We start from the raw sequence: 20,635 nt of genomic DNA on the forward strand, positions 1-20,635 counted from the left end.
ATCAGAGGAAAATTAAATTTTTTCCTACAAGTTTTAACCAGTGCTCTCCTGGACGCTGATAGAAGTTACACGACTTCTCTAACTGCTGATGAGAAAAGGTATTTAGCAGTTTATATTTACTAAAATCATTGCATTTCCATGTGCTGTGGGGGACCAAATATTGTGAATGCAGTGTTCTGGGTTTCGTAACACTTTCAGTGGCCCTTGGTGAAGGGAGAAGTGACCAAATAAAAGTATGCTGAGGCATCTTTTGGTGTTTTCTATAAAACACTAGCCTTATTTTGTAGCTTGTCTTAGCCTATTTCCACTACAGGTTAACATTTTGTAATATTACAGACAGATGAATTCTAATGAGCTGATATGGCTTAGTGCAGTTTGTGCATTGTTCTTTAATCAACCAAATAAGTAGATGAATACTATATTAATTAGGGCTTTACAGTATTTTTTCTGATTAGTAGATATGTTATAAATCATCATCCCCGCAACAAATCTGATTACTGTAAGAGACTATTTTGCGTTAGCTAATAATATTATTACAAATTACAGGCCAAATCTGATTAACATTTTTCAATTATCACAGTAAAGTGTACAGAGACACAATGCTAGAAAAACTACATACAGCACACATTCATTTTTTAAAAACAGGTGCCCTGCAAGGTAAGTTTAGTACTTAAGAATATCTTCATTCATTGTGTTTGGTTCCTTTTAACAATGCCTGCATGTTGGCAGGCCCACCCCACACTGTTCCAAAAATCTCTTTCTCTGTCCTCAGAGAATCCTCAAATAACTTCTCTCTTCCAGAAGCTACTACTTTTTTTACAGCTCTGTTCACATCAGCTGCTCCTTTTGTGTAGGATGCTATCCATTTTTGGGCTTCTGCCAATGGTCCATCTGTACCAGAAGACAAAATCTCATCAGCAAGACCAATATTCAGTGCGTATTTAGGATGAACACGGAGAGCACTGCTGAGTAGTTTCAGGGCATGTCTACTTCCAATAAGCTGAATCAATCTTGTTGCTCCGCCCCAACCTGGAACCAAACCCATATGTTTATGGACAAATCTGATTTCACTATCTTCAGTCATCAACCTGCAACAGAATATAAACTTTGTGTTATTGTCTGATGAATGATCTTGTACTACAATATAATGTAGTGTTTTAATGCATGTAATACACAAAACTATACTGTATATCATATTGTTATCAAAGTTGCCTAAAGTTCAAAAATATCTCAGATTACAATGTAAGGGAAAATACAACATTTTGCTTTGTCACCAGTACAGGAAGAGACACCAGGTCTTCAAGTGACATCTGGCAATAGTGAGGGTTCCCCTTGTTTCTGGTAGTTGTCCCATTACTTGTACTACTTACTTACTGGGGACAGAAAAATCTCAGATAGTTTTAGTTGCAATCATTCTATACTCTAAAACTTAGAAATAGAATGGAAGAACTCTAATACCACAATGTACCTTTAGATTGACCCAGTGTTCTGCTGAAGCCCCTATTCCCCATCCCCTGCAGCATAGATATTTGGGAAAGGGGCTCCAGAAGCATATTGGGTTAGTAGGCACTTAGCTCAAAGCAGGGTGCTCAACATTTTGAACAGCATGGGCCACTTAAGTGATTTATTAACCGGTTGCAAACCACAATGAAATGAAATAGTTCAGAATTGAATTTTTTTTATTTTGAATTGCATAATGAACATTTTCCTCCTGCAGCTGCTGAATGCCGGCAGGAAGGAGAGGAGGAGAAGCCGAATTTCACTGGTTGCAGGAGGAAAATGGAGAGGATCGGTTCCTTTATATGCTGCTTCCACCACCCCTCCTGTCCAAGTGTAAAACAGAATGGAGGTTGCACTAGCCCCCTGGAGCACAGGACAGGGTAGCCATTGCAACCCCTGATGCTACATCAGTTGTTGGGGGGGTGGAAAAAAACACATCTCAACAATAGGGTTTTACCACCTTACTAATCAATCCACAAATGCAAATGAGCCCTTACTGTTCTGAGTCCTTCTAAGTCTGCTTTCACACTGATGCACTGCGGTTTACCTGCACCACGGGTACAACACAATGCACCTGCGGCTTTCCTGCAGGGTAGCTGTATTTTGTAACAGACTTCTATTATATCTTGCAGGTGTGGCACACTTTCTGATATCGCACCAAACATGCAGGATATAATACAAGTCTATGGCTCGGTGCAGTTGACCCGCAGGTGCGCTGCGCTGCATCCATGGATCAGTGTGAAAGCAGCCCAATAATTATCCCTTTTTACAGGTGCAAATATGCCCATTGCAAAGCGCAGTGTAATTATTAATACACTTGCCTTCTTTTCCTCTTCCAGTTTCTGCTGACATTTCTCTCCAGGCTGCTAGAAAGGTCCCAGGTGAAGTGCATTTGGTATCACTCTGTATGGGACAGGAGCCAACACTACAGAGGAAGAAACAACTTATGCAATTCCTGCTCCCTCTGTGGCTGCCAGTGTTGGTTCAGTGCACTCTGATGCTGTGCAATGGCAGGTCAGCAACCCCAGATTACAATCAGTGGGTTGCCAACCCTGGGCATGCCCTTCCCTGGTTTGAGGTTGAAGGCAACTTCAGAGGGCTCCGCAGGCCACAGTTTGAGCACCACTGGTTTAAAGGAAGGATATGGGAATGGAGGTGCCTGCTGTACAGCTGCAGACATTGTTTCCAGTTTTAAAAGAGGAAAAGTTTAATTTAGGTGATAAACAGAGTAAATCTAAACTGAGTGAGATTTAGTTTGCTAAACATCCGAGTATCCTAAACATTTTTATTTTGTCACCCTAATTCATCCTTTTTTGCACATCAGCGTTGCTGATCTTCTCCAGCCTCTCCTGTCTACTTGAACACACTCCAGTGTAAATTGCACATCATTGGTCCGGACTGATTTACCGATAGTAACAATAGACTATGCCTGAGCAATGTGCGTCAGCATTGCTGCTTATGGTCGCAACCAGGGGCACATTCAACAGAGTGACATCACAGAAGCACAACTTGTCACTTATAACACAAAGTACCTGGACTTGAACCCCTTCATGGTGGGATCACCAGGTATTATTGAATCCTGCAGGTTTTTGCAGATTAAAAACAATTTTTAAATTTAACCTGTTAAAGCTTGCATTGGATTTTAGTTATATTTAAATCAACTTTCATTTTAAGGATTAAGTTAAGGTTAAATATTATGGAGCAGATTGGATGTTAGGTCTGTTTTTTTTTTTGCAAAGTCCCATTGTGAAGACTTCCCTTTACTTTCAGTCCTGGAGACATAACAAAAAAATGAGAGCAAATCTCTATAAAGTGAGGGAAATCTAGACAGCTGTTAGAAATTGCTGTCTCAAAGTTTTGAATTTTCCCTCATTTTTGCCCTGTGACAATGGTCAACATCACATATAGAGGAAATCTTCCCAGGGGCAACACAGACAGCAGTAAAAACCTGACAGGGTTTCTTCTACACTCTAGAAAACAAATTTCGATTTACCTGTAAATTTCATATCCTGGAGCACAGTACGGGACACTGGCTAGATATTCACAGACTCTGGGTTATAGGCTGCAACCTTCGGGTGTTTGGACACTGGCAAAGCTTTTCTGGGCATACTCCTATAATCCTACCCCACTCTGAAACCTCAGTTTTTTTTAGCAATCGATTCAGAGTTGACCAGTATAGACACATCCCTCTGTGATGTGATGGCTGTTTTAAAGCCTAATCTGAGAAAGTCTGACATAGTTGCAGAAAACTCTAACGTGGTCAGATACACAGCTCACTGTATGCCCAAGATACAGCAACATTGCCTGCCGGCCCCACAGAGTGGGGTCCTGGCACGGTTCCCAAGCTGTTACTGAGGTTGCATGGATTTAGATGTACTCCTTCTATTGTTTTAGTAGAAGACAGTGAGGAGTTAAATAATAAATTAGTAAAATGATTTCTCCTTAAACTGGTTGTAAGGGCTCAAGGTGTTTTACCTTCATGCAATCTTATCTGAGCCTCATCTTGATCCAGTGCTGGCTTGCCCGAGTCTCTCCCTCCTCATTGACTGAGACAGCAGTGGTAGCTATTGGCTCCCACTATTGGTCAATCACAGCCAGTGAGCCAATGAGGAAAGAGCAGGAGTGAGGCCAAGTTGCGTCTGTGTGTTTATGGACACACAGGGCAGTGGCTCAGGAGCGAGCCTGCTCGGGTGCCACCATAGCAATCTGCTTGCTATGGGGGCACTAGACAGGAGGAAGGGGCCTGGAGCACCGATGAGGCACTCGAGAAGAGGAGATTGAGGCTGCTCTGTTTAAAACCATTGCACAGAGTAAGTAGGTATGACATAACATTGTTTTAAAAAAAAAATGAGCAGCAAAAGCTGAAGCCTCATACAGTGCAATAAGGTTATAGGGATACACCCAAACGGCACGTCTAGCAAAGCTTTGCTAATACCCAATCACCTGATGGTAGCAGCCCAGAATTTATGAATATCCACCCTGTGTCCTCTACTATACGATTAAGTGAAAAATGTTGGTGTTAGATGCAATTTTAGGTTTTAGATTTTGGGTGAGAGCAGTGTTAGATGTTAGGGCCATATTATGAAAAAATACATTAGAAGTTCAGAACGTTTGTAAAAATATTTTATTCTCTTTGCTGAAAATCCTGCTCCAAGAACTATCAGCACCAGGCTCTTGCCAAAAACTTGAGCTGGCATTTTTTCTGTTGTTGTTGTTTACTCTTAGTCTTAATAAGTAGGGAAGCCAGGATCAGGGCCACCATCTTGGAGCTTGCCCCTTTAAAACAAGTCAGCAATGGAAGTTCACATACTTTAATAACAAGATCCTTTTATTCTACTTTCACAGCTAAACTAAAACTATGTGCAGAAAATCAGAAACTCAGGACAACATACCTGAAATCACATGCTGTACATAACTCAGCCCCTCCTCCCAATGCTTTTCCTTGAACTAGTGCAACACTAATGAGTGGCAATCTAAAAAAGCAAAAACAAGTATATCAGATTTAATTTAAAGCAGAACTCCAGGCTAAAGCTTCTTTATACGTTCTTGTTGCGGATTTCCTACCTGCACTGAATATGTCATCCATCTTCTGGTTCACTCAGTAGTTGCTCTGAAATAGCCTATTCATTTTCAAATCAAACCATTAATTCTCTTTGGTTTCCTGTTTGTAAGACTGCTATGCCTCCTATTCCCCCAGCCACTGGTGTTGGCACATCCCTTCTGTAGTTCTTTCTCCGGGAGGCAGTGATATAATTCAACCCCACTTTCATAGGTGGGCAGACCGAGACTCTCAGACACATTTAACATGTACAGGCCTAGTGTACCCACCCACATTCAACGCAATTCCCTGTGGTTGATGAGAACTGTAGTTTCCTTTTACTGTAAAGAGAGATGGGAGGATATGATGTAAACCTCTTATGTTACACCTCCACCTTGGCAGTGCAGATGCTGTTATCTTTTAAATTACAGAGATGAGGTCATGAAAATTCAGCTAGACTTTTCAATAGCAAGAAATTTTACAAAATGTATTAACTATTTTGTATAGGGTGTACTAATGGGTGTTTTTTTAATATCCCAGAGTTCTGCATTAAAGTGAACTTGTGCTTTGCCTGTAAAGGACAAAGAAACAGGTTCACGTAACTTCCAATCTCACCAACAACATTGAGCAGCTTACCTTCAGCATTGTCACGTGGGTAAGGAGTAATAGGCTACCCACCTCTGGAAATACCAGGTATTTCTCTTTTCCAGTAGTCAGAGAGTGCAAGGAAGGAAAGTACTGTATGTGCAGCTACAGAGGGTGTACCGGAACCGACCCAGTCTGCGCTTGGGTACTTCCATCATAATACCGCTTACCCGTCCGAACACCGACCACAGACACCACAGCCGACCAAACAAGACTAGATGACACCAGTCTGTCTGAACATGGAACTCTTTATTTGAAACTCGAACTGGCTTTTTATACACTCAGGGGAAAATCCCCCCTCCCTGCATAAGGACACAGAGCTGGACAATCTACACTTAGCAACAAGAGATACACAGGTATTCAAACTTCACACCAATAGACAGTCCCATCAGGAGAGAGGGCTGCTGAAGACACCCCCCCCCACTAAGCTAATATACATAAACACATACATCCCATATTAGTTGGCTCCCAAGCAAGACACACAATAGAACAATGGGATGCAGCCCCATGGCATTAAACAATCAACAACCCCCACTCCAATATTAGGACAGATCACCCTGTACCTCTAACACGCACAGGGTGATTTACACATAAGAGGGATATGGGGAGCTGAGACAGGGATCTCCCCACCTCTCCAAAGTGAGCTGGATTCCATGGGCCCCCCACCCAAAGTGACTCCCATCACAGAGGGGATACATTAAATTTACTGGCTGTGTAGTCCTGCATGGACAAAGAACAGGTTCACTTTGCATCCTAACCATGCTCAGCTTTTAGTCATGAAGCCTCCCACTTTTTAAAATGCTGTATAAAACTACAATATAAAACCTGTGGGTGGGGGTAGTTAGTTAATATATTTACCTTTTGCCCAGTTTTAGTACTGAAGGGGGTGATATCATCATCCTGCTGACAAGATCTCTTGGCATGCTGAGTAGACCAAAATATCATGAGAATATACTGCAGCACAGTGCTTGATTGTGTTCTCACAAGATTTGGGCTACTCAAAACTCCCTGGGCTCTCGTCAGAGAATTACTTGGTGCTGTGGCCAGAAGCCAGGGGATATGTGAGCATATTATCTATTTTGTCCCCCCACAGGTTTTTCTTTTGCCATGAGATGCAGAGTTTTAAAAAGGGGGAGGAGGCCCACACTAAATAACTGGACCTTATTTTATAGTGTCCACTTTGAAATACATAAATGAGCTTGTGTAAATACCTTAATACTTCAGTTAGTTATAACAAAATAAACAAATTGTAGAGACTAACTGCCACTAATCAGTATGCCTACCACTTTTATAAAACATTGTAGCATCGCTAATTTGTACAGAGAAAAGGCAGAATGCTGTGTTGTTTAAGGTAATCATTTTGCCTTGTTACACCTGTGGTTGGGGGGGGGGGGGGTTAGTAAAACCAGGCACATGATTTTTACAGTCCTCCTCAACCATCTTCCACTCCCACCCCTTAAGCTGCAAAGGCAGTGAGACGGAGGTGGGTGGTGTACACATGGCATGTGTAAGCAATCCCTTTCTTTTAATTTTTTTTGGTGCCCACAGACATCAGGGACTGTCTGCTCAGTCTTACTTTGGTCAGGCTTGGAAATGTCTATATTGTATGACTGTACACTTTCCTGACAACAACTCGCACCCCCTGCCTAATTTTAGATGTAAAAGTCAGACAGATGAATTTAAAAAAAAAAAAAACAGTATATAGGTTTTACTAAATAAGATAGATCAAAATGGGCAACACACTTAGCACTTCTGTCCGTCTGGCAGTATTAGGGTCGTTGGTTCAAATCCCAACCACGGCACCACTTGGAGTTTGCATGTTCTCTCTGTGCCTGCATGGGTTTCCCTCTGGGTACTCCGGTTTCCTTCCACATTCCAAAGACATGCCGGTAGGTTATTGGTTCCTGTATAAATTGGCCCTAGTATGGGTACAGTGAAGGAAATAAGCATTTGATCCCCTGCTGATTTTGAATGTTTTCCTACTCACAAAGTAAAAATCGATTGGTAGGTGTATTGTAAGACTGAGAGACAGTATAGCAACAACATTCAAAAGAAATGCATGTCTAACAAATTATGCACTGATTTGCATGTTCATGAGGGGAATAAGTACTGTATTCGATCCCCTTAACAAAACATGACTTAGTACCTGGTGGCAAATCCCTTGTTGGCAATCACAGAGTTCAGACATTTCCTGTAGTTGGCCACCAGGTTTGCACACATCTCAGGAGGGATTTTGGCCCACTCCTCTTGGCAGATCCTCTCCAAGTCATTAGGGTTTGGTGGCTGACGTTTGGCAACTCCAACTTTCAGCACCCTCCACAGATTTTCAATCGGATTAAGGTCTGGAGACTGGCAAGGAACTTACTGTGCTTCTTCTTGAGCCACTCCTTTGTTGCCTTGACCATGTGTTTTAGGTCATTGTCATGCTGGAACACCCATCCATGACCCATTTTCAATGCCCTGGCTGAGGGAAGAAGGTTCTCACCCAAGAGTTGATGGTACATTGCCCCGTCCATCGTCCCTTTGATACGGTTCAAAGTTGTCCTGTCCCCTTAGCAGAAAAACACCCCCAAAGCAGAATGTTTCCACCACCATGTTTGACAGTTGGGATGGTGTACTTGGGGTCATAGGCAGCATTCCTCCTCCTCCAAACACGGCGAGTTGAGTTGATGCCAAAGAGCTCAATTTTGGTCTCATCTGACCACAACACTTTCAACCAGTCCTCCTCTGCATCATTCAGATGTTCACTGGCATACTTCAGACGGGCCTGGACATGTGCTTTCTTAAACAGAGAGACCTTGCAGGCACTGCAGGATTTCAATCCTTGTCGGCGTAGTGTTACCAATTGTTTTCTTGGTGACTGTGGTCCCAGCTGCCTGGAGATCATTGACAAGATCCTCACGTGTAGTTCTGGGATTATTCCTCACTGTTATCATGATCACTGACACTCCACGAGGTGAGATCTTGCATAGTGCACAAGACATAGGGAGACTGACAGTTGTTTTATGTTTCTTCTATTTGCTAATGATTGTCACCTTCTCAACAAGCTGCTTGGCGACAGTTTGGTAGCCAGGTCCAGCCTTGTGTAGGTCTACAATCTTGTCCCTGACATCCTTGGACAGCTCTTTGGTCTTTGCCACGGTGGAGAGTTTGGAATCTGATTGTTCGATTGCTCCTGTGGACAGGTGTCTTTTATACAGGTAACAAAATGAGATTAGCAGCACTCCCTTTAAGAGATTACTTCTAATCTCAGCTTGTTACCTGTATGAAGGACACCTGGTAGCCAGAAATCCTGCTGAATAATAGGGGATCAAATACTTATTTCCCACATGAACATGCAAATCAGTGCATCATTTGTTAGACATGCATTTATTTTGAATTTTTTGTTGCTATTCTATCTGTCAGTGTTACAATACACCTACCATTTGATTTTTAGACTGACCATTTCTTTGTGAGTGCGCAAACATTCAAAATCAGCAGGGGATCAAGTACTTATTTCCTTCACTGTATGTATGAATGTGAGTTAGGGACCTCAGACTGTATACTCCTTGAGCGTTTGGGACTGATGTGAATGTACAATATATATATATGTAAAGCACTGCGTAAATTGACGGCGCTATACAAGTACCTGTAATAAAATGAGATTCCATAGTTGAGAGAGCTTATCTAAATTAACTTTCATAGATGCATTTCCATCAAAGCTTACCTCTAAACTTTAAGTTTTCAGTAGAATAAGGAATAGTTAGAACCCTGGTAAAGTTTTTTTTTTTTAATTTGAAATATGGCTTCAAAATGTTAGTTTATTTCAATCTGCTAATCCATCTAACACTACCCTTCCCCCAAACTGACAATGCTGATGTCCAAATGTTTCTCTGTTGCTCCTTCATCCAGAGTGTACGCATTCTAATACATAAGTTGTGTTATGGACCAGATCAACAGGTGAAAGCAGGGGGGAAAAATCTAACAAAAGAAAACTAATGCAGCCACCTTACCTAATGATTGGTAGGCTGCAATATATTACATTTTTGTTATGAGTTTAACACTGCTTTCGGTTGGCCATAGATACATGAGAGAGTACATGTAGTCAAATTCAATTGACTTCACGCAAAGTGTCTGCAGCTGGGCCCCAAAGTAACTGTTCATGCTTAGACCAATGGAGAAAGAGGAGGAAAGTGTACTAAAGACACCTCCTGCGATGGATTATCAGGTAATGCAAATTTTTTAATCTGTCTTGATGCTCACATGTGATTCATGGTACCCATTCTCACCTCCTTGTCCAAATTATTATTACTATTATTATACAGGATTTATATAGCGCCAACAGTTTGCTCAGCGCTTTACAATATAACGGGAGACAATACAGTTCAATACAAGAGGGATCTGAGGGCCCTTCTCCTTGGAGCTTACAATCTAGGAGATATAACATATTGCAGCTCCTTTCACTCTGGCAAGGCAGAAAACCTGCCAGGTTTAGAAGTATAATTTGTTTTGCCTAGCTTTGGCAATTTACTGAATTTTAATTTTACTGTATTGGCCTGGTGTTTACTAAAGAACGAACAAAGTCCTGGGCAATCTAGTGTTCAAAAGATCAGGAATAACAATAGCCTGTTTTGAACTTGACTGCTGCTTTAAAAAGAAAATTCCAGGTATAATAATCGTAAATAACTATGGAAGGTAAAGACTGAGGGGCAATTGAAGCCTACGAGGCCAACTAATTCAAGTAATGTGCAGGGACCAGAAACAGTCAGTTAATGACAGCACTATGCAACACACTCAGGGTTTTCAGAGTTGTATTTTGAAAAGGACTGCACAGAGATAAGTAATAATAAACACATTACACTTACCTCCTGCAGTCCTTTTCAATGATACATCCTGGAGTTGTCCTTTAGTTACCCCCTAACTATAGTTCTTTACTGATCGTGATCACTCCCTTTTACTGTAACCCTGTGAAACCATTACAATGGCAAAATTTACTGTAACCCTGTGAAACCATTACAATGGCAAAAACAATGCATACTACCTCTGTAGTTTCGTCAGAGTGTTCTGAATGAACATACACATCATCACCCCATCCTAAAAAAAAAGCAAAAAACAAAAAAAACAGCTGTATCTCAAAATGTAAAACTTGTAAAAAGTAACATTTAAGTACACTAATTAAACAGTGTATTTGCCATAGCAACCATAATATTTGGGCACACTGTAGACAGTATTGTAAAACATTAATGCTAACTGGTTGCTACATATTACTGCAATTTGCAAATAGTAGTCATGGCTCTGCAACGCAAAGTAGTTTAATATGTTCACTTGTGTTATTTCTGAATCCAGGCATATATGGGCTAATGTTTTGTTTGATTTGCAAACAATCTGACCATGGAGTCCGGCATAGATTTTGAGGGACCTCATGTCAAAATTAAAAGGAGGCATGAGGCCTGCATGCTCGGATAAAAGTCTGGCATGGATTTTTTGGGGGACCTCATCCATTTTTTTTTTAATTTTTGGCATAAGGTCACCCCCCCATCAATTGGGGGGGGAGAAGTCACAGTAAAATCTTTTCTAAAAAATGGTATGAGATCCCCCACAGATTCCATACCAGACTCTTATCAAAGCATGCAGCCTGGTATGCCAGGAAAGTGGGGAGCACGAGCGTGCCCCTACTCATTCACCAAGAAAAGTCAACTAAAATAAACACACAACACAGTTTTTGACAAGTCCATTACTAAAAAAAAAAAAAAGGTACATCCATCATCAATCACATCATCCAGCGATGTAGGTCCACGTCAATCGCAATGAACTACAGCCACCAACACAAAAAAAAAAAAACATCACCTGCTGAACCCGACCGCTGCCGCCAATGACAGCTCTGCTAACCCACAGCTGAAGTACCGGTAAATGATGACCTTATGAAGTAACTGACCACACACACACATACAATATTGGGAAACCCCTCCAAATTATTGTATTCAGGTGTTCCAATCACCTCCATGGCCACAGGTGTATAAAATAAAGCACCTAGGCATGCAGACTGCTTCTACAAACATTTGTGAAAGAATGGGTCGCTCCCAGGTGCTCAGTGAATTCAAGTGTGCAAGAAGTCCGTCCATGAAATTTTCTTGCTACTAAATATTCCACGGTCAACTGTTAGTGGTATTATAACAAAGTGGAAGCAACTGAGAACAACAGCAACTCAGCCGCGAAATGGTAAGCCATGTAAAATAACAGAGCGGGGTCAGCGCATGCTAAAGCACACAGTGTGCAGAAGTCGCCAACTGTCTGCAGAGTCAATAGCTAAAGACCTTCAAACTTCATGTGGCCTTCAGATTAGCACAACAACAGTGCATAGAGAGCTTCATGGAATGGGTTTCCATGGCCGAGCAACTGCATCCATGGCTTACATCACCAAGTGTAATGCAAAGAGTTGGATGCAGTGGTGTAAAGCATGCCGCCACTGTTTAAGCATGTTCTTTGGCGTGACTAATCACAGTTCTCTGTCTGGCAATGTTTGGAGGTGTCCGGGTTTGGCGGTTGCCAGGAGAACGGTACTTGCCTGACTGCATTGTGCAAAGTGCAAAGTTTGGTGGAGGGGGGATTATGGTGTGGGGTTGTTTTTCAGGGGTTGGACTTGGCCCCTTAGTTCCAGTGAAGGGAACTCTTAAGGCATCAGCATACCAAGACATTTTGGACAATTTAATGCTCCCAACTTTGTGGGAACAGTTTGGGCCTTTTTTGTTCCAACATGACTGCACACTATTGCACAAAGCGAGGTTCATAAAGACATGGATGGGTTTGGGGTGGAAGAACATGACTGGCCTACACAGAGACCTGACCTAAACCAGATGCCACCTTTGGGATGAATTAAAGCGGAGACTGCAAGCCAGGCCTTCGTGTCCGACATCAGTGGCTGACCTCACAAATGCACTTCTGGAAGAATGATCAGACATTCCCATAGACACACTCCCAAGCCTTGTGCACAGCCTTCCCAGAAGAGTTGAAGCTGTTATAGCTGCAAAGGATGGGCCAACTCAATACTGAACCCTACGGACTAAGACTGGGATGCCATTAACCACTACCCGTCCACCCTAAAGCAGATATACTGCTACAGGGCGGCACAGGTGCACAAAAGTGTGTGTGTGTGTGTTTCCGGGTAAAGGGCGCACGCATGCCCTACCTGCACCACCATTTGAGGCCGTCAATGACCGGACCCTGGCCAGTGATTACTCGTCAGCACCCGGTGATTGCTGAGCATCTCCGACGTGGGGGCCAGGGGTGAACTGTTAGTAAACAAAACAGTTCTCCTCCCTTTCAGCTCGTGCATGCAAAGCAGTGTGCTTACAGTGAAGCACTAACACAGGACATGATGTGCACAGCACACAGTTAACCCTTTGATCGCCCCACATGTTAACCCCTTCCTGCCCAGTGTCATTAGTCCAGTGTCAATACTTTTTATTAGCACTGATCACTGCATTGGTGTCACTGGGGATGTCAGTGACACCAAGTCAGTTCCCCCCAGTGTCAGAATGTCCCGCTATAAGCCGTTAATCGCCGCCATTACTAGTAAAAATGAAAAAAAAAAAATCCCAGTATATATACCGCCATGTGTAACCGCTATAACGTTCACGTAAACCAATTAACTTACAGGTTTTGGGATTTTTTTTTTCTAGCAAAGACATGTAGCAGAATATATTTTACTGGACATGTTTAATAGCAAAAAGTCAAAAATACAGTTTTTTTCTCAAAATTACTGTTTTTTTTATTATTATTTATTTATAGTGCAAAAAATAAAAACCGCACAGGCAATCAAATACCACTAAATGAACACTCAATTCAAGGGAAAAAAGAACGTAAATTTAATTTGGGTGCAGCATTGCATGACCGCGCAATTGTCAGTTAAAGTAACGCAGCCCCATAACGCAAAAAATGGCCTGGTCAGGAAGGGGGGGTAAATCCTCTGGAGGGCAACTGGTTAAAGTTCATGAGCGTGTAAAGGTGTCCCAATACTTTTGGCAATATAGTGTGTGTATGTATATATATTTATTTATTTATTTCAGGTACTTATATAGCGCTGTGAATTTTACACAGCGCTTTACATATATATTGTACATTCACATCAGTCCCTAACCCTCAAGGGGCGTACAATCTAAGGTCCCTAACTCACATTCATACATACACATACTTGGGCCAATTTAGACAGGATCCAATTCACCTACCAGCATGTCTTTGGAGTGTAGGAGGAAAAAGGAGTACCCGGAGGAAACCAGAGTACCCGGAGGAAACCCACGCAGGCACAGGGAGAACATGCAAACTCCAGGCAGGTGGTATGTATGTATGTATGTATGTATGTATATATATATATATATATATATACACACACACACACATACATACATACATACATACATACACACACACACACACTATATACATTGACCATATAGGGATATGTCTGGGCGACCCCGCCCCTTTGTTTCCTTTAGCGGAGCTGTCATTGAGTGCTGTTATACAATTGGGTTCGGCTGGATTTTTTTTTTGGGAGGCCCTAGTTCATCAGGATTGATGTGGACCTACAGTTGTGTTCAAAATAATAGCGAATAGTGAATAAAGCTCAAAATCCGTCTAATAGCTTTTATTTTCATACACACAAATGCATTGGGAACACTACACATTCTATTGTAAATCAAAACATGAAGAAAAATATATCAAATTTGTGTTGTTCCTCTAAAAAAATGGAAGAAAAGTGAATATTAGACTGAATTGCTACTACATCCTCCCCACTATCCAAAACACTGTCAAATATCACACTCATTTTATGTTGTCCTCTTACTTTTGTAATAAAAAAAAATTACAAAAAAAATGTAGTTTTATTACTCAAACAAGTACATTATCTAGATCAGTGATCTGCACGACTTTCTTTGCTCAGGGGTGGCCAACCTTTTGAATTTCCTGGGCCACAATGGAAGAAAAAGAATTGTTTTGGGCCACACATAAAATACACTAACGATAAGGATAGCTGACGTTTACTGCTCATCAGCTATCCTTAACGTTAGTGTATTTATGTGTGGCCCAAGACAATTCCTCTTCTTCTAAAGTGGCCCAGGTAAGTCAAGTCAAAAGGTTGGACACCCCTGTATTAACCTATTTGTTGCCTTAAAATGTAAAAATCATGGTATACCAAACTTAAATACACCTTGTTTTTGTGCAACCCAGTAAATAGACTTTACAGAAATCAATGCTACAGAAAATAAATTGCTGTGTAAAATGCCTCAGCCATTTGACTGTTAATTTTGGCTTCCATTGCCTCTCACTGCTGAAAATAACAAACATTATGACAAATTGCTTTGTGAATCAAACCTAATCACTGAGTGGCTTATTGTTTAATTATTTTTCTTGCAGATATCATGCAGCAACAAATTAACCTATAGTGCATATCTGTGTATGAAATATTATACAGAATGGTAAGAAAGTAAAGCACTCATGTACAATTACTTACCTGTGGATTGGTAACAGCTTTAACGGCATTTAAGTCTGAACCAGAACAGAATGTGTTCTCTGCACCATAAACAATAAGTCCTTTCCCTTCCTGCCAGTTCTCCAGATCACTAACACATTCTGATAATTCTATCATCATTGTTCCTGCAACACAAATTCAATATTGGTTCCAAAATCAAGAAAGAGCTCTGGAGAAGACAGTACATAAACATCTATTGAAAACAAGGCTATACTGCATGGTAAAACAATATTTATTTTTCAATTGAAAATTTCTAGTCTTTGGAAAACCCTGGAAAATCAAAGTTATCTCTAAAACCCTGCTAAGTTTATGGAGCTCATAGAAAAGCTGAGAAATTACCTGAAACGTCTGCTTATGATATCTGTACTCCATATGTATATCATACACAATATAGGTGAAGGGTGCATTGGCTCATTTTTGGGAGCTGGTTGTTAGTTTTGCCATTTCTCTGCATATACAGTCCCAGAAGCTTAATAATGCATAAATAAGTCCAACGTATTGCACAGCTTTTATTACAGAACAGATGCCAGTTCATCTTTCTCTGGGTTTGGATCATATATTTTGCTTAAAAGAGAAGTTCACCTTTTAGAAAAAAATAATAAATGCACATTTTTTTGCTAGTAAAAACATGTTCATTTATTATTTTTGTATACAGGAGCCTGGAAAGCATTGCACCAGAGATCAGTAGATCACTGATGTCATGCAGGTCTCCAGCAGACCTGTCAGAACATCTGCTTGCTATACAGTATGTACGAGAGAGCAGATATTATGACAGGAAACCTCATTGAACTACCACAGCGCTCCACAGCCCCATGGTAGTTCACTGAAAACTACAAACCGACAGCCGCTAAGGAAGTCCGTGAACTAATTATTCGGCCGTGTGGCCATGGCCCTGCTGTTTTGACAGATATTACGGGGAAACTTCTTCCCGTGCGGTCGGGGGGGGGGGGGGGGGTGGCGGCTATGGGAACATGTTACATGCTCCACCCTAAAAATGTTCCCAAAGGTGAATTTATTTTTTAAGGTTGAGTTTAAAAAGCAGCTGTAGCAATGGCCCTGCTATATGATAAGTGTAGCTAATGGTTAAAGTAATAATAAAAATAATGGTAAAGTATTTTGATAATACTTGTTTTTCCATGTACATGAAATTGTGCATTACAATGACAAGTCTGTTAATATATACAGGTGCACTTCCGAACAATTACTAATTCTTATTTCCTAGTCTGTGAAGGGTAACCAATAACAGAAATTGATACCACATGCTAATCCTTAGTGGGCAGGGGCAAATACAAAAGGTACAAGTGTGAATACGGACCATAAAATGATCCAATTAATAAATAACATAAAATGCAAAAAAATTATTACAGCAAAATAAACTCTGCAATCTTTATGGGCAGTGCACTTGAGGTCTGGACCCAGCAATGTTGCGGCTAAACTCAATGAACCGGCTGATGGCCTAGGGTTGGAGATGCATATAACAGATATAGACATATGGTTTGTTGTGGAGGCTGATGGTGGACAGATCCTTAGGTGGGACCTTTGTTCTGGTTTGCATACATTATGTTACTTAAATGATGATCCTGATGTACTGATGGCTGATCTAATTTTTTGAAACCCAAAAAATGCCAGGGCAGTACAAATACCTCCAAAATGACCACTTTTCGCTCATTGAAGTTGTCTTTTTGTCATTTTGTAGAAAACGAAGAAATAAGAAATTTTTCTTTTTTTCCCTCATACTTTCACCAATGCAGTACAGTGCCATCATATAACTGGTGTGGCGGTGATCAGGGACACTGACTGGTGACAGTATGTGTAAACAAAAAAAAAAAATTATATATATTTATTTTTACTATTCCTGTGACCAGAGCAAAACATGTAACATTGTACTACTCTGTGCAAGTGATCAGGATTTTCTTTTTCTTTTTTTACATCATTTTTTTACTGAATGAAATTGATTCATTCAGTAGATTTTGTTCTGATCAGCTGTGATTGGCCATAGCTGATCACGTTACCTGCTACAAGGGTTGTGATTGGCCCAGTCTGTACATGTGATCACTTTGACCAATCACAACTCCCAGCACAGTTGTAAGCAGTGAATGGCATTTAAGGAAGCCATTTATTGTTTACACATGATTGGTCACAGCGATCACATTACACTGGCAGCGAGCCAGTGTAGTGATCTGTCATCGGCCGTATCCTGTGGACACAGCAACAGACAGCATGGATTCATGAAATATAGACGTTGTCAAACAAATCTGATTTCTTTTTATGAGGAGGTGAGCAAAACCTTGGACAGACAAGTAGCTGTGGACGTGGCATACTTGGATTTTGCAAAAGCGTTTGACACAGTTCCCCACACACAGCTGATGTGTAAGGTGAAGTCTACAGCAGGTGTATGCAACCTTGGATCTACCTGAACAACATGAAAGAGGTTCAGCGCCATTTAAAGAAAAAAAAAAACTAGTAAGGCCTAACTAAAGAGCAAGGAAAATGTGGAAAAATATAATAAAACAAATGTCACTGTAAAAATACAAACTAAGCCTACCTTAAAATGGACAGTGTCAGCCAGTAGGGCAGTGGATGGTGTCAGTAGAGCAGTGGATGGTGTCAGTAGGGCAGAGGTTGGAGTCAGTCACTAGAGTAGCGGACAGTGTCAGTAGAGCAGTGAACAGTATCAGTAGGACAGAGGTTGGTGTCAGTAGGGCAGTGGATGGTGTCAATAGTTTTTTTTTTTTTTTTACATTTTTATTTTTTTAATATTTTTCACAATTTCTTTAGGAGCCCTGTTGAAAGGGGAGTAGTTGGGGGAAGGACCAGGCAGCAGAAAATAAAGAGGAACAAGGTTCCTCCTGCAGTAGCTGTACGCAGTAGCTGTAAGCTGGTGGGAGGGTGAGGAGGAAAGGACAACAAAGGGGATTGTCGGAAGGCAGGTATTTTAGAAATCTGAATTCCCAGCAATTGGCTGGGGATTGGGATTTTTCTGCACCCCAGCTACCCTAGCAGCCATATGTTGGGCACCAGCATAAGGCTGCTTAGGCAGTTGCCTTAGGGCACCAGGGTGGGGACAGAAAAATCCCAATCCCCACCCACTTGTTGGGAATTCAGATTTCTAAAATACCTATCTATGGGAGGGAAAGGAAGGGGAGGTAGGACACTGCTGGTGGTGGGGAGGGGGGCTAAAGGTCACTGCTATGGGGGTAAGGGGGCCATAAGATAATACTGGTGGGGAGGTGAAGGACGGTAGAGGATAATGCTATTGTCCATAGCAATGTCCTCTGCACATCCTTCCCCCCCCCCCCCAGCAATGTCTTCTGCCCCCCCCTTTCCCCCAGCCTCCTCCGCTGCTGCTGTGATCGTCAGTGCACAACAGAGAGTGGAGGACAGCAAAGCTCAGGATGGAGGGTGGAAGGAGGAGCTGGCCAAATGAACTTTTCATATTAAACCACAGGTGATTGGTTGCTAGTTCGGTCCTAGCAACCAATCACCTGTGGGTTAATATGAAAAGTTCATTTGGCCAGCTTCTCCTCCTGTCATCCATCCTGAGCCTTGCTGTCTTCCATTCTCTGCTCTCTGCTGTGCACTGAGAATGTCACAGCAGTGGAGGAGGCTGGGGGAAAGGGGGGGGGGGGGGCCTGTTTGCGGTCTACCTGTCACCTGCCCGCGATTGACAGGTAGACCAAGATCAGTAGGTTGCTGACCCCAGTCTACAGACTTGGAAAAATCAGTATGTAAATGGATGGAAAACTGGCTAAAAGACTGTATTCAGAGAGTAGTGGTTAATGATTCATACTCTGAACCTTGGGGTACACCACTAACAACCCTAGACCATTCAGTGTTGGGACCCTTAATTTTTAATATATTTATAAACGATATAGGGTCTGGGATTAAAAATACAACTACAGTCTTTGCAGATGACACCAAGCTGTGCAGTGGAATAACGTCCTTACAGGAGGTCTCCAATTTACAAGCCGACCTCAATGCACTGTATAATTGGGCAACTATGTGGCAAATGAGGTTTAATGTTGATAAATGTAAGGTTATGCACTTGGGGGCTAAGAATATGCATGCATCATACATACTGGGGGGGGGTACAACTGGGGGAATCAATGGTGGAGAAGGATCTGGGAGTTCTGGTAGATCACAAGCTTAATAATGGCATGCAATGCCAAGCTGCGGTTTCTAAAGCAAGCAAAATCCTCTCTTGAATTAAGAGAGGTATAGACTCCAGTGAGAGAGATATAATATTTCCCCTGTACAAATCATTAGTAACACCTCATCTGGAATATGCAGTTCAGTTTTGGGCACCAATTCACAAAAAGAACATTGGAGAACTGGAGAAAGTACAGAGAAGGGCAACTAAACTGATAAGAAACATGGAGGAGCTCAGCTATGAGGAACGATTAGAGGATCTGAATTTATTCTCTCTTGAGTAGAGATTATTAAAGTGTTACTAAACCAACAACAGTAAAATTAGTCTGTATATGCAGTAAAGCATGCTTGTTATGCTCACTGTGGAACTTGAGGGTTTCACCTTCTGCATTGCGTAAAAAGGCTGGTTTATTCCTGTCTTCTCTGATCCTCCCCTTCTTTTACTGTCCCCAATCCAGCTGCCATAGTACAAAGCAGCAGTGGCAAATCTGCACATGCTCTGTTTGGTGCTTTTGCTAGACACACATTATAACTGGATACTAACATTTATAGGTAAAGTTGATCCAGGAAATATCCAATTCCCTCTCGGGGGAACAGGAAATAATTTTTTTCCCCTGCAGGAGCAAATTTGATCATGCTTTGCTGGGTTTTTTTTCCTTCCTCTGGATCAATTGTGGGTATAGGATTATAACTTTTTTTTTGGTTGAACTGGATGGACTTTTGTCTTTTTTCAGCCAGACTAACTATGTAGCTATGTAACCTGTACATATTAACATGTCATTTTGTATTCAAACACATAGTGTGCTGCATCCCATTTACAATAATCACAAAAACATCTCTCTATACATACAATTACAAATTTGCATATTTCATAAAGAATTATCCATCTGTACTTGTGAAACTAATATGCAGATCACGCCTGACAAACCACATTAATGAGCGAGCATCCATCATTCATAATTTGTGAACTAAGTCCTCCTACCTGTAAATGCATTCATTCGAGCTGGATTATCAATGCACAGCTCTGCAATTCCATTTTCTCTTTTAATGAGTGCCACTGATCCTCCTGTTAACAGAGCTAGCTTATTTTTAATTTCTTCTTCTTTAAAACCATGGCTGCTGTTATACAGAGACAGGGATCTGTGCAGATGGCATCTTGCTGCAGAGCTGTTCAGCATGCATCTCCATATGGAAAGGGCCATAACTACAAATATATAAATATTTCAAATATTAGGGTTTGGGAGTGTTTGGCAAAAGATATGCAATTATAGTTTTACATTAGAATTCAATATGTACAGAAA

General features: G+C 41.4%; 1 protein-coding gene across 5 annotated transcripts in view; it reads right to left on the minus strand.

Moving 5' to 3' along the window:
* Nucleotides 1-361: 361 nt before the first annotated feature.
* The window catches only part of ECHDC1 (ethylmalonyl-CoA decarboxylase 1), a 72,253-nt gene continuing 51,979 nt past the window's right edge, over nucleotides 362-20,635 (minus strand). For all 5 annotated transcript variants that reach the window (XM_089686459.1, XM_089686456.1, XM_089686455.1 and 2 more), the window contains exons 3-7: nucleotides 20,317-20,538; nucleotides 15,168-15,310; nucleotides 10,704-10,756; nucleotides 4,893-4,973; nucleotides 362-1,088 (exon numbers count right to left, since the gene is read on the minus strand). In XM_089686459.1, coding sequence (XP_089542585.1) covers nucleotides 683-1,088; nucleotides 4,893-4,973; nucleotides 10,704-10,756; nucleotides 15,168-15,310; nucleotides 20,317-20,536 — 903 coding nt within the window. In that variant the 5' untranslated portion in view covers nucleotides 20,537-20,538 and the 3' untranslated portion in view covers nucleotides 362-682. The remainder of the gene's footprint in view (nucleotides 1,089-4,892; nucleotides 4,974-10,703; nucleotides 10,757-15,167; nucleotides 15,311-20,316; nucleotides 20,539-20,635) is intronic.

Source organism: Staurois parvus, unplaced genomic scaffold (assembly GCF_062004578.1).
Source record: "Staurois parvus isolate SC_StPar_1 unplaced genomic scaffold, SC_StPar_1.0 ptg000397l, whole genome shotgun sequence".
NCBI lineage: Eukaryota > Metazoa > Chordata > Amphibia > Anura > Ranidae > Staurois > Staurois parvus.